General features: G+C 43.8%; 1 protein-coding gene across 2 annotated transcripts; it reads left to right on the plus strand.

The window, feature by feature from the left end:
* Nucleotides 1-2,815: 2,815 nt before the first annotated feature.
* Nucleotides 2,816-11,323, plus strand: sp4 (sp4 transcription factor). Of its 2 annotated transcripts, none has more exons than XM_042506518.1 (7): nt 2,816-3,352; nt 3,608-3,678; nt 4,595-4,954; nt 5,663-6,869; nt 7,340-7,538; nt 8,083-8,282; nt 8,902-11,323. In XM_042506518.1, exons 1-7 carry the CDS (start codon nt 3,346-3,348, stop codon nt 9,171-9,173), a joined length of 2,316 nt encoding a protein of 771 aa, XP_042362452.1. In that variant the 5' UTR covers nt 2,816-3,345; the 3' UTR covers nt 9,174-11,323. The 2 variants fall into 2 exon arrangements, with proteins under 2 accessions (XP_042362452.1, XP_042362453.1); XM_042506519.1 differs by having other exon boundaries at nt 4,595-4,945.
* The last annotated feature ends 880 nt before the right edge of the window (nt 11,324-12,203 follow it).

The raw sequence follows: 12,203 nt of genomic DNA on the forward strand, positions 1-12,203 counted from the left end.
ATGAGCCTAAATATTTCCCTTGTGTGCCAGGGGCATATCCTCAGTTGGCTGCCAGCTAATGATGTTTTCTGCTCGATGAACCGGGGCTGTGACTGCACTTGGCTAAAGCCATTCCTCACTCGGTGAGAGTTTCTCTAAAGAAGAGGACAAACTGGGCAGGACAAGCCGCTGCCTAGGATCATATAGGCCTACTACAACAACATGTAGCTGTGTTTCCTAGAATCAATGTAAATATAGAAATTTCCCTTTGGCACCACAGTTGGCAGTCAAATTCCCATCCATCTGATTCATAAAGGCAGCAAAGTAAAACAGATAAGTCAAAATCAAAAGAAAATGGATAAAAACAACTAAGTGTATGAAAAATGAAAAGGGAAAGGTTGGTAAAATAGTAGACTGATTGTTTCAATCCACTTGGCAAAATACTGTAAGGGGTTTTCTACCTCATAAGCATCTAAATGAACCGAAATTACACAACAGTTTGGCAGAACCTTTTAAAAGAACGGTTCTTCAAGGGTTCTTTGTAAGACTAAGAGTTCCATTATAAACTAAACCCATGGTTAGTTGGAGAGAGCTCAATGGGTAACGCAGTGAATTACTATTTTTAGAGCCACCCTCGGTGGGTTCTAGATAAAACCCTTCGAATATTAAAGGGCTCTTGATAGAACTCCCTGGGTGGGTTTTTGTTAGCACTCTTACAAAGTGGAAAGATCTGGAGAGAAACTTCGGAGAGGGTTCTGGATGTGACCATTACATCATAGAAGGCTTCTCTGTAGAACCACTCATACGGGGTTCTGGGTGGAACCTTCCACAGATGGTTCTATGTATTACCCTTTAAGGTGGATTCTAGGTAGGTCCTTCTAAAAGTGTATTGGTTGGAGCTTTAATAAAAGGTTCTACGGGGAACCAAAAAGGTTCTCCCCCGGCTGTAGAAATCTGTATGGTTCTTAACACCTTTATTTCTAAGGCTGGATTACACCAACAAGGAATAACTTAACTAACCTTATTGAATCATGGTTAAAGGTTAAATTCTGTTGCACCAAACTTTAAAACTAGATTAAAATAACAAAAGATTATATTTAACCCTCTCTTTAAATCTCACTTTAGTTTTTATTCTAAACCTAAATTAAATTTAGGTCTGCAGCACCAAAACTTCAAACTCCAACTTAAACTGTGATGCAGGATTAACTATAAACCTGCAGTTGAGTAGGTTTAAGTTTTACAAATAAAGTTCCTTGAAGACAGCTGAGCGGTAGACTCAACCCGCTTAACTTTTATGATGCTGATGATTTTTTTTCTCAAAATACCGGTTCACTAAGGAAACTGCCATCATGAGTACCGTTCAGACAGAAATTTTTGGCTAGCTAGCAGCAATGGGGGCAAAGCATTTGTTATGGAAAAGCAGCCTGTACAGTGTCTTGAGGTAAAAAGGGTTTTAAAGGTAAAGTTGTAATCAACTCAGTACTGTTGAGATCAAGTGTAAGTTGCAGCAGTATTGAGGTTTACCTTTTAATTTAACTAAACACCCACTGCATACAAAAGAATGTCATATTATGCATGTTTTGACTTTCACAATTATTTATTTTAGCAACATTTTAGTGATATCAGTGTTTAACAGCCAATCACAGTGCTTAATGCACAAAGCAGAAAAAGACGTGATTGATTTTATATTTCTTTTTAAGAAAAGATATAAAAAAGAGCAAGACAGACTGAAGCTTAATCATTTCCTGTCTCACTGTTATTATTTTTTATACAAAACATAGGGCTGCCTTGAATGTGAATTGCTGCTGAAAGAGGTTGGAGGCCTTGAGATCTTGATGCGGCAGCACAAAAAACCTTCATGGACCTCATTAATATCAAATGTGTATTTCAGCCTTAATTTAATCAAGTAGAGATGAAACCACATTTTAGTGAAGCTGCACATTTTAAAATAGTTGTGCGCCTTTTTCCTTTAACAGGTTTTTATATGTGTGGCTGTTTTGCACTTATTAGGTGCAGACAGCATGCTAATTATGTATGTATTTCTGTATTTTTTAATTTTGATATGAGGCTTGTCCCTATTCTACTTAATTTCTGTTTAAATAAATAAACTTGACTTTACTACACCAAGATTAATTTTTATGGTGCGGAGTTCTGCTTAATTTTATATCTGGATTTACTCATTTCAAACACAGTTTTACTAAACTCTGATTAGAGCTAAACTTAGATTACATTAATCCTTGTTTGTGCAACCCAGCCTTACAGTGTATGGATCACTATAGGAAAAAGTGGACCAGGGACTGATGAGGGAAAAGATATAAGAGGTAAATAAATAAAAGCATCAGCATGGAGGCAACATTGTGACATTATTTGCTGTTTAAGAAACTGCTTTCCATAGTAATTAAAACCAACACTTCAGTTCCTGTTTTGTCTTCTTCTTTTATACCAGAGCTGTCATCTTGTGACACCAGTGTACAGAGTGGAAACAAACACACACACACACACACACACACACACACACACACACACACACACACACACACACACACACACACACACACACCTCCCTTTTCCCGTTCGCCCAACCCCCCACAACACACAAGTCACCGCCCTTCCCTCTCGCTCTCACACCAACATGACTACCAACACCGTGCGCTCCAACCCGACCGACGCGCCGGAGCATCATGGGAGCTGTAGTTCCGGCCGCCCAATAGAGCTCGAGAAGGCGAGGCCTCACCAAAATACAACTCCCATCTCGACCCTCGCACGCCGAGCCCCGTCGTCCAATCTGAATATGTGGGAGGAGCGCGTCCGCCCACAAAAGCCACAGCTATCTCTCCCTTAAAAAAATCAATTGTGCACGAAAAAAAGGGAATACGCGTAAAATACAAACACTGCTGACGGTTTGTTTTCGGTGCACGACGGACGGCGACGAGGCGTCCCCGCGTCGTGCGGCGAGAGAGACGGCGGCGACAGGCAGGAGCAGCGGAGAGGGTGTTGTCCTGATGCTTAAATGGAAGTGGGTGGGCCTCCACGGTCACACACCGCCAACTTCTCTGTGGATATCATTCTGACAAGCGCTAATTTGCTCGTTTATGGACTGGCTTTCCGGTAAAAGGGGCATACGACGGGGCTGCGAGGGGGCCGACGGGCCGGTGACGGTCACTGTGTTCTCCGTTATCTCCGTTATTTGGGGCTGCTTGATTGTGCCTGCGCTTGGCACCGCCCTTCCTGGCCGGTGGGTGGTTTCGTCAAACGGGCAGATCCGCCACGGCCCAGCGCCGAACATATAGGCCGTCCTCCGCCTCTGTACCCGGCCGGCCTTCTACCGTGAACTACACCCTCTCCCTCTCGGTATATTAATGCGTTATGAGTGGTAGGTACCCTCCCCCCTCTCCGTCTCCACCCCTCTCTCTCTCTGTCTGACAGATAGGAGGCTCCCAGTCCCTTTGATATTGATGATGAGGTTACTGGTTTCTCCTTTACCTTTATTGATCACCTTTGTTGTGCCATATCTGCATTATGATCTGTTTACATGACTGTGCCCCATCCTGGGACTTTGTGCTCTTCAGAAATTCTCCCGTGATGATATAATAACTGGAGATGTTCTTATCTTACTCTCTTTTGACAGACTCGAAGAAGGAATCATCTGGAACTGAAGGAGGGAAAGCATCAAAAAAGGGGAAAAGTTCTGGATCACAGGTAAAAAATAAAAGGAAAAAAAAAAAAGAGTTTATCATACTTTTGCTTTGCCTGTAGGCCAAAAATGTACTCCCTCCCTCCCATCCAGCCAGACACCTCTGGGGGCGTTTCTCTGGTGAATTCCACTTCCTGCTTCTGTGCAGCCCTGCTGAGAGCAACAACCAGAGCCTCTTGAATTATACGGCTGTCACACTTCAACCACTGTACTTTTGAATTGTCTGCTTGAATTAGGGTCAAAATGATTTAATTCTGCATGTGGATTTATTTTAAAGACCTGCAGCGTTGGTATGTGGCTCTACAACTGTGGAACTTCTATTCTTAGCTCTTTTTTAACAGGCTGTGTATAGCTCTGAGATTAATTTCAGCCAGGCGGTTATTCTTTTGTGTTTAAACTTGTATGACAAGCATTATGGTATTCCCCGCTGTTGTGTTTGTTACAGAATCTAGGCTGTTTCCGAGGTGTATAGCATTAAAAATTTGCCTGCGACCTAGTTCCTTTGAAAGGGAGGAGAGAGAGAAGGCGGCATTTTCCTCCAGTGTTCTGAGAAAAGAGAAATGTGGTTCTCACACGCCCACCCACTCGCTTCCTGTAATACCGCCCACTTCCACTGACAGCTCTCTCTCTTTCTCTAAGCTTTTTGTGTTTCTTTTTTCTGCACCATGTTTTCCCCACCCCTCGTTTTTTTACTCTTTCTCATCCTTGTTTTAAATTGTGTATTGTGTGAGTGCATAATGATACCTGTTCACTGGCTTTTTTTACTCAGACATTGTTCTTCTTGTTTGTGTTGTCCAGTGTGTAAGCTCTGTGCGTGCTTTCGTCTGTCCCTAACCCCGACAGGCATCTCCTCCTTTCCTCGTCACTCCTGTTTAACTGTTCTTCTCTTTGCCCCTCCTTCTCCTTCCCTTTCTCCTCCAGGATTCCTCGCAGCCCTCTCCGTTGGCTCTGCTAGCGGCCACCTGCAGTAAGATCGGAGGACAGGGGGGAGCGGAGGGGGCCCAGGCCCAGGTGGGGGCCCAGCAGATCCAGGTCCAGGCTGGTCAGATTCAGCTGCAGGCAGGTCAGCTTCAGGGTCAGATAGTGGTGGACACCGCTGGAGGGCAGGCCCTGGTGCCCCAGCAGCTGGAACTGGTCCCGGCTCAGTTCACGGGGAACGGCTGGCAGATCATTACAGCGGCGCCTACTATGGCCAAAGAGAACGCCAATCAGCCTGTTGCTGTTACCGTGGCCACCACCTTGGCCAATGACAGCTCACCGGGGGGACGCAAGGTGAAGGAGGTGGGCAACATAGTGGGTTTGAGCAAATGTGTTTTGTTGTCTGCCAATGTTTGTGTTCTTTTTTTAGAGATTTTTTTGGGGGGGGGGCTTTTGCCTTTATTTGATACAACCGCTTTAGTGTGAAAGTGGGAGGGAGAGGGGATGACATGCAGCAAAGGGCCAAGGCTGGAATTGAACCTGCAGCTGCTGCGGCAAGGAAGTAGCTTCTACCAACTGAACTACTGGGCACCCCTGCGAATGTTTGTATTCTTAACCAGGGTTCCCACAGATCCTAAAAAAGTCTTAAAGGCATTAAATTCATAAATCTATAAATAAGGCCGGTATTAAGAATATTTTTTTCTGACGTTGCATTGTAAAATCTCAAAATGATATATATAATTTTTCCAACCTCCAATCAAATAAAAAGTGAACACGCGTCTTATATACACACTTGTATGATAACATTTGGTCATTGTTTGTGTTCTAATCTAGAGTTTAAATCTCATTTTTTAACTTGACAAAAAAAGTCTTGTTTTATGTTGAAGTAAATCTTTGGGCAAAATTTTCAACAATTTATTGATTAAAGGTTTTTTTTTTAGTCTTCAGTGTGGGTTATTGTTAAAATAGTCTTAAACTCCATACCATGTGGTGTTACAAAGTCTTAAATTTGACTTTGCTTAGACTGTAGGAACCCTGTTAATTGTATCGCTGTTGTTTCCTGTTGGGCAGGTGAAGCCAGTTGGTGGGACCAACAGTGTTGCAGGAAACCAGCAACAGCAGCAGTTTCAGATTATCCAGGTTCAGAACTTACCCAATGCCGGGGGCGGGGTCCAGTATCAGGTCATCCCTCACCTGCAGACTGCAGATGGGCAGCAGATCCATATCAGCCCGGCTCAGACAGCCTCCATAGGGGCCCTACCGGAGCAGGTCCAGCTCATCCAGACACAGAGTCCAGGCCAGACCCAGGCTATCCTCCAGCCAGCTAACCAGCAAGCCATCCTGACAAGTACAGCCAATCAGACGGTCCCGCTGCAGATCCGCCCTGCACAGTCTTTCCCACTGCAGCTGCAGACTCTGCAGGGCTCCCAGACTCCTGTTATGACCACAGTACCCATAAACCTTGGTGGCATGACCCTTGCTTTGCCCGTGATAAATAATGTTGGAGGGGGCGGGGCCGTGCAGCTTATCCAATCAGCAGATGGCACATTCTCTGTTGCCAATGGCAACCAGCTGGTGACAACAACAGCGGTGTCGGGGGCAGCTCACGCAACATCGTCAACCGGCTCGACGGTAGTGGCCGAAGGTGACAGCGTGTCTGACGTGACACAAGTGGTCTCTGCTGGATCAGACGGTGGAGCAGCTGACACCCAGGTGCAGAGCAGTGAGGCGGACTCTCAAACCCAAAACCAGGCCAACGGGTTGCAGAACCAGACCGATGCGTCGGGAACCATCCAGCAGGTGATAGTGGGCCAGGTGGGGCACCAGTTGGTGCAGCAGATCCAGCTGCAGCCTCAGGCACAGAGTCAGGGTCAGGCCCAGGGACAGCAGCAACCACAGCACATTCAGACCCTCCAGCTGGCCCCGGGACAAACCCTGCAGCCCATCCAGGCCTTCCAGAACCCAGCCCAGGTCCTTATCCGTACCCCGACCCTGTCCCCCTCCGGGCAGATCACCTGGCAGACACTGCAGCTGCCCGGTGGAGTCTCTCTGCAGGGCGGCCTCGGGACGGCCGTGCCGCAGCAGCTGACACTGGCCCCGGTGGCTGGTGGGACGACAGTGGGGAGCGGAGGGCTGGTCTCCCTGAGTGGAGCTCCTCTGACGCTGAGCGCAGCCCAGATCAACCCGGGTTCAGGGGTACAGACGGTCAGCATCGCAGGGCTGGGCACTGCAGGGGTTCAGGTGCAGGGTGTTCCCCTCACCATCACTGGTCTGCAGGGTAAGGCTGCACTCAGAGTAACTGTGTGAAAGAGTACTGACTAATACATTCATCACCATAAACAACAATCTAGTTAACCCTTTGAAATCTGGATCCTGGAAAGTATACTTTTTTTTCAGGACTTTTGGGGATAGTTTTCTTTTTTTTTTTTCCTTTTGCCTCTATTTTCAGGTTGTTCATCGCCTTCTCCCTTTGTTTTTACAAGAAATCAAACCAATTTGCTCAGGTTACAAAGGGTTAAAGCAATGTTGGTGGTGAGACATTAGTTAATGTCTGATGACTTTACTGTTTCAACCTTCCGGTCTCTAGTTTCTGCCGTACACATTTACATTTACCATCTAAAGTTGTATGATACCAGAAGGTCCTGCTGAATAGTTCCGTGTGTCTGCTTTTTCAGCTTTCTCTGTTACTGTACAGCATATTTTTGATTAATACATTTACACACATTGTTATTTTCAATCACCTGTCAGGTCAACCACAGGGTCAGGATGGGGTCAAAGTTCAGTCATCTCCAGTGACGGTCACTGTTGGTAATGTGGCATCAGGATCATCGATGAGTCCAGACCAGCTGGGCTCCGTGCAGAGCTCATCGGATCAGGAGGGGCCGCCCAGCAAGAGGCTTCGTCGGGTCGCCTGCTCTTGTCCGAACTGCAGGGATGGAGAGGGAAGGTACGACAGAAACACAAGGCACCAAGTCATTCACAAGGCCTTTGGACATCGAATTCTTACGATTAACCTACAGTTAAACCTGAGAGCCTAAAAGAAAGAAAGTATTATGTCCCCAAGTTTATGATTTATAAACTCATGTTTACATTTTTAGGATTTTCCCAAAATTTGTGATGACAGATGGTCAGAACACAGTGTGGCTTGTGTCCTAAAGTGAGAGATTCAACCTCTCGCCACCCAGAACTTCACTTTATAATGAGGAGCCGGCACCCAGAACACTGACTGACAATATTCAGAAACCAAATGTATTCAGCCAGAATAATCCGTGAATCCATTTTTTAAAAGTCTGTCTGCTTCACTCAGAGAAGGTTTTAAAACAAAGTTTGCTTGCTGTACATTTATTTTAGCTCTGGGTGTGGAAATAACTTCAGCGTAACCCCTCTAGACACAGTGCAGACCACCTGTGATCCCATTTATCTTAAGTCCTAAAAGCTTTTCGAAACACATACCTCTAGAAGCCCACACCTAACTCAAGTGTGTGCTGCAGGAATAGCGGGGACCCCACGAAGAAGAAGCAGCACATCTGCCACATGGAGGGCTGTGGGAAGGTGTACGGCAAAACGTCTCACCTGAGGGCCCACCTGCGCTGGCACACCGGCGAGAGGCCGTTCGTCTGCAACTGGATCTTCTGTGGCAAGAGGTTTACCAGGAGCGACGAGCTGCAGAGACACCGAAGAACACACACAGGTAGGAAAAACACACAGAGATGTAGACTGGCGATATGGGTCACGTTGGAAGGGTTGGAGGTGATAGCATTTCAGCAAATTTGAATCCAGCACCGAATGCAAACTAGGACTGCAACCAATCATTATTTTTAGCAACAATTGTAAGGATAGTTTGGACATTTTGAAGTGGGGTTGTGTGAAGAGTTCATGCAACACTTAATCTTATTGTATGAATAAAAAAAAAATCCAATACGCCAGAGCCCAACATGACATCTTCAAATGTTTTGTTGAACTTGAACAAAAGCAGCAATTCATCTAATTTTTTAAAAAGTAATGTTTGCTTGAAAAATTACTTCAACAGTTGATTAATTATCAGAATAGTTACTGATTATTTCAGTGGTCACCCAAACTTCTTTCAAATCCCTCATGAAACAATTATACTTTTTCAGATAATTAATTTTTTTTACCTAACAGCTACACATGTATCTAGTTGTAATAATTATTAAAGCTGTTCTCTAACAGAGCTCCAACAATGCACCGACCAGGGCAGGTTTTTTTTTCACAGCTGTAGGTTTTCTGTAGAAAACCAGGGGTCCTTTTTTGATTAAATTATCTCTAATTCTTTGTCTTCTCCCCTCTAGGAGAAAAGCGTTTTGAGTGTCCCGAATGCTCCAAGCGCTTCATGCGCAGCGACCACCTTTCTAAGCACATCAAGACCCACCAGAACAAGAAAGGCGGGGCGGCAGTGGCAATCATCACCACTGATGACATGGAGGAAGATGCCCCTGAAGGCCTGGGCGCCTCCCCTCAGATTGTCGCTGTGGCGACCCTCTCGCGTGACTCTGACCCCGCCACACCCACCACCTCTAATCACTTGGAGGAAGAGGAGGAGGAAGAGGAGGAGTTTGAATAAGCCTGCTTCTTTGCTGAAAGCCGACTTCCTGTTTTTTTGGGAGTCTTTGCAGGGACCGTAAGAGGTGGCTACTTTTGTTTCTTTTTTAAGTTTTGATTTTACATCATTTTACAAATGTTCTCTCATGATAAGAGACTCAAAAGAGACGGGATCATGTGTTGAACAGAAACAGACAAATATAAACATCACAATCTAAAAATAACTAACACATATAATAACAAAAATTTAGCTTAAACATATGAAAGATTAGTTTGGCATTTATAAAATGAATCTATAATAATTCCATTTGCGGCGAGGAAAGGAATGTAAGTAGTGTCTAGATTAGCACAAGACAGGGGGACCTGCTGAATCTAAAACCATCCAACATGGAGAGACATTTTCTAAATCGCAACAGAATCTAACTCTATGCACAAAGTTGTGTTCCTGTTTCATACCTGTCAGACAGTGCTGAGGGTCAATCATGGTACAGGGCTGTTGCAGAGCAGTAATAGAGCAGGGGCAGTCTTGGGATGGTGTGTATAAATGTGTGTGTGTGTGTGTGTGTGTGACCTGTATGAATGGGTGTGTGTTTGTATTCCCACACTGTCACAGAGAGGATCTACCTAATTTGAGTTTTATTCATGGTTCAGGTTTAGTCCTCAGATCAGATTCAGGTGTTGATTCCTTCGAGACCAGTCAACGGATAAACTGTTATTGAAGAAGAGGGGGGATTATTCTAAAAAAAAAAAAGAAAAAAAAAAAGAGAGAGAGTAGAAAAAAAGCACATATAAAAAGATTTATAAATAATGCATTCCTATTGAGGCAAAGTGGCCATGAGAAAAAAAAAGGTTTCTATAGAGAAAAACAATCTAGCTTTCTACAACTTTGTTTGTGTAGTGAAAGCAATACTATAATGACAATCCTAGTGAAACCATGTTTACATTGTCAGGGGAAGTTTTCTCTGTTAATAAAACAAGCCAGTTTGCTCTAAGATTAGTGGGAACATCTGAAAGCAGCGCTGTCGTCTGAACAAAGCCTGTTAATGTGCAGATACCACAGGGTGGCTTTAACATCACAGCTGCAGTCTATCAGCTTGTAATTTTTTTATACGCTCGATTACCATCAAACGGTACCTGGTAGATGTAACGGCACGTTTCACTGGACAGCAGCAACACAGAGATGTTGCTTTTTGCTCTCTGTGCTCTGGTGGCGACCCCTCTCCGCCTCTAACCGCGCGACGTGACCGATGTACCACAATTGCCTTAACACAAGCTGTTGTACAGAGGGACGTCAGCTGGATGGAGAAAGAGGGGGGCATTATTGGGGCCGACGTGGAGAGCACAGCACAGCACAGAGAGCTAAAGACGGAGTGATAAGAGCTGTGGGTGGGAGTGGGTTCGGCTATTTAGCTATGTGGATATTATGAGATGTTTTCTGGTGGTGTTGCTCTGTGTTAGTTCAGTGCGTACATTCTTTTTAAATTAAAGGATACTTTTATTTTATAGAGTTTATCAATTGTTTTTTTTTTTTTTTAAAAAAAGTCCCCTCCCAGTATGTTAACACACAGGACCCCGCTGTGTACGGCTAATTTATTATTTATCCTTGAGTTGTACTATTTGCCTTTCGCTGGACTTGTATTTGTGTGCGTTGATTCTGAGGTTGTGTACAGCATGTTTGAGTTTTTTGCCGTAGTGCTGCTTCTCTCTTCTTTACTCTTTGTGCTTCTGTTTTACTTTTTCTACGTCCGACCATTGCTGTTCATTTCTTCTCTCTGCGCCATAACGTGTTTTTGGAGAAAAATAAATAACAAAAGAAGAAGAAAGCAAAAAAAGTTACTATTGTTTTAAAGTTGAAAAGGTTGATACCAAACAAATTTAGATGTTTTTGGTAATATTTTGTGTGACAACCAACTTTTTTTTCTTTGATATTTTGTAGTGACATCTCATTTGTAAATCTTTTTCTAAAAGATGTTTGTCCGTCTCCATGACATTTGATAATGGGTTTTTTGCCAGGTTAGCCTCAAAGGCCCCAGTTTATTGATATTTTTAAAACTGGTTTGTACAAACGTGTTATGTCAATAAAAAAAGAAAAAAAGGACAACTTCAAGCAGAAAATATGCTTTGCCTGCATAACACTTGACAATAAAGTGATTAAAACTGTCTTAAATTCCACTCTGAAGCTCTGGTATTTGTGTGCATCCATCAGATGGAAACTAAAAAAAGAAAATTTAGTTCCAAAGAAACACAGCGGAGCCCTGATAATATGTGCACATTGTACACTTTTACACTTTGAGACACACACACACACACACACACACACACACACACACACACACACACACACACACACACACACACACACACACACACACACACACTTACTATAACTCCTCCCACTCTCTTATTACTGGGTAATCTGCCAGCTGTGTTGTGACAGCACTGATGGGAGTATCCGTGCTTCATTTGGGAACAATTATTGTTCCCAGTTATTGTTCCTGCTGACTCTAAACAGCACTGGTTCCCACCCTGGGGGTCCTGACCCTTACTTTTCTACCAGCATGGAACCAGTTCTGCTACAGTTCCTGGAGCTAATTTTGAACCGTTCAGAGCGTTTCAACCAAAACTAAACTGGTTCAGAACCCCGAAAGTTAAAGAAATTCTTACCAGATTGTTAATTAAGAATCAAATTACAGCAAAATTAAAAAAAATGCACGAGACGAGCATAAAATGGAAACATATGTAAAAGGGAGACTCATGGGTACCCATAGAATCTATTTTCATTCATTTATCTTGACGTCAGAGGTCAAGGACCCCTGTGAAATGACCATGCCATTTTTAAATTGCCAAAGTTTAACTTTGGAGCGTTATTTAGCCTTCTCACTGAGAGGTTAACATGACACCACTAGATACCTCAGATCTTCTAGTTTCATAATATAACAGTATCCTCCGTCTAGCTTTGAAACTCAGCCTGATAAAACGTATAAAGACAGAAGTGTTGGCCAGCAATTAACTTAATTTTTTTTAAAATAATTAACGCATTGGGTACAGATCT

The sequence above is a fragment of the Plectropomus leopardus genome, chromosome 18 (assembly GCF_008729295.1).
Source record: "Plectropomus leopardus isolate mb chromosome 18, YSFRI_Pleo_2.0, whole genome shotgun sequence".
NCBI lineage: Eukaryota > Metazoa > Chordata > Actinopteri > Perciformes > Serranidae > Plectropomus > Plectropomus leopardus.

What these genes read in the sequence shown, in the direction of transcription:
- sp4 (XM_042506518.1), top strand. An exon ending in GGGGACGCAAGGTGAAGGAG is followed by an intron (nt 4,955 to 5,662) that starts GTGGGCAACATA and finishes CCTGTTGGGCAG; the next exon opens with GTGAAGCCAGTTGGTGGGAC. An exon ending in TGCAGGGATGGAGAGGGAAG is followed by an intron (nt 7,539 to 8,082) that starts GTACGACAGAAA and finishes TGTGTGCTGCAG; the next exon opens with GAATAGCGGGGACCCCACGA.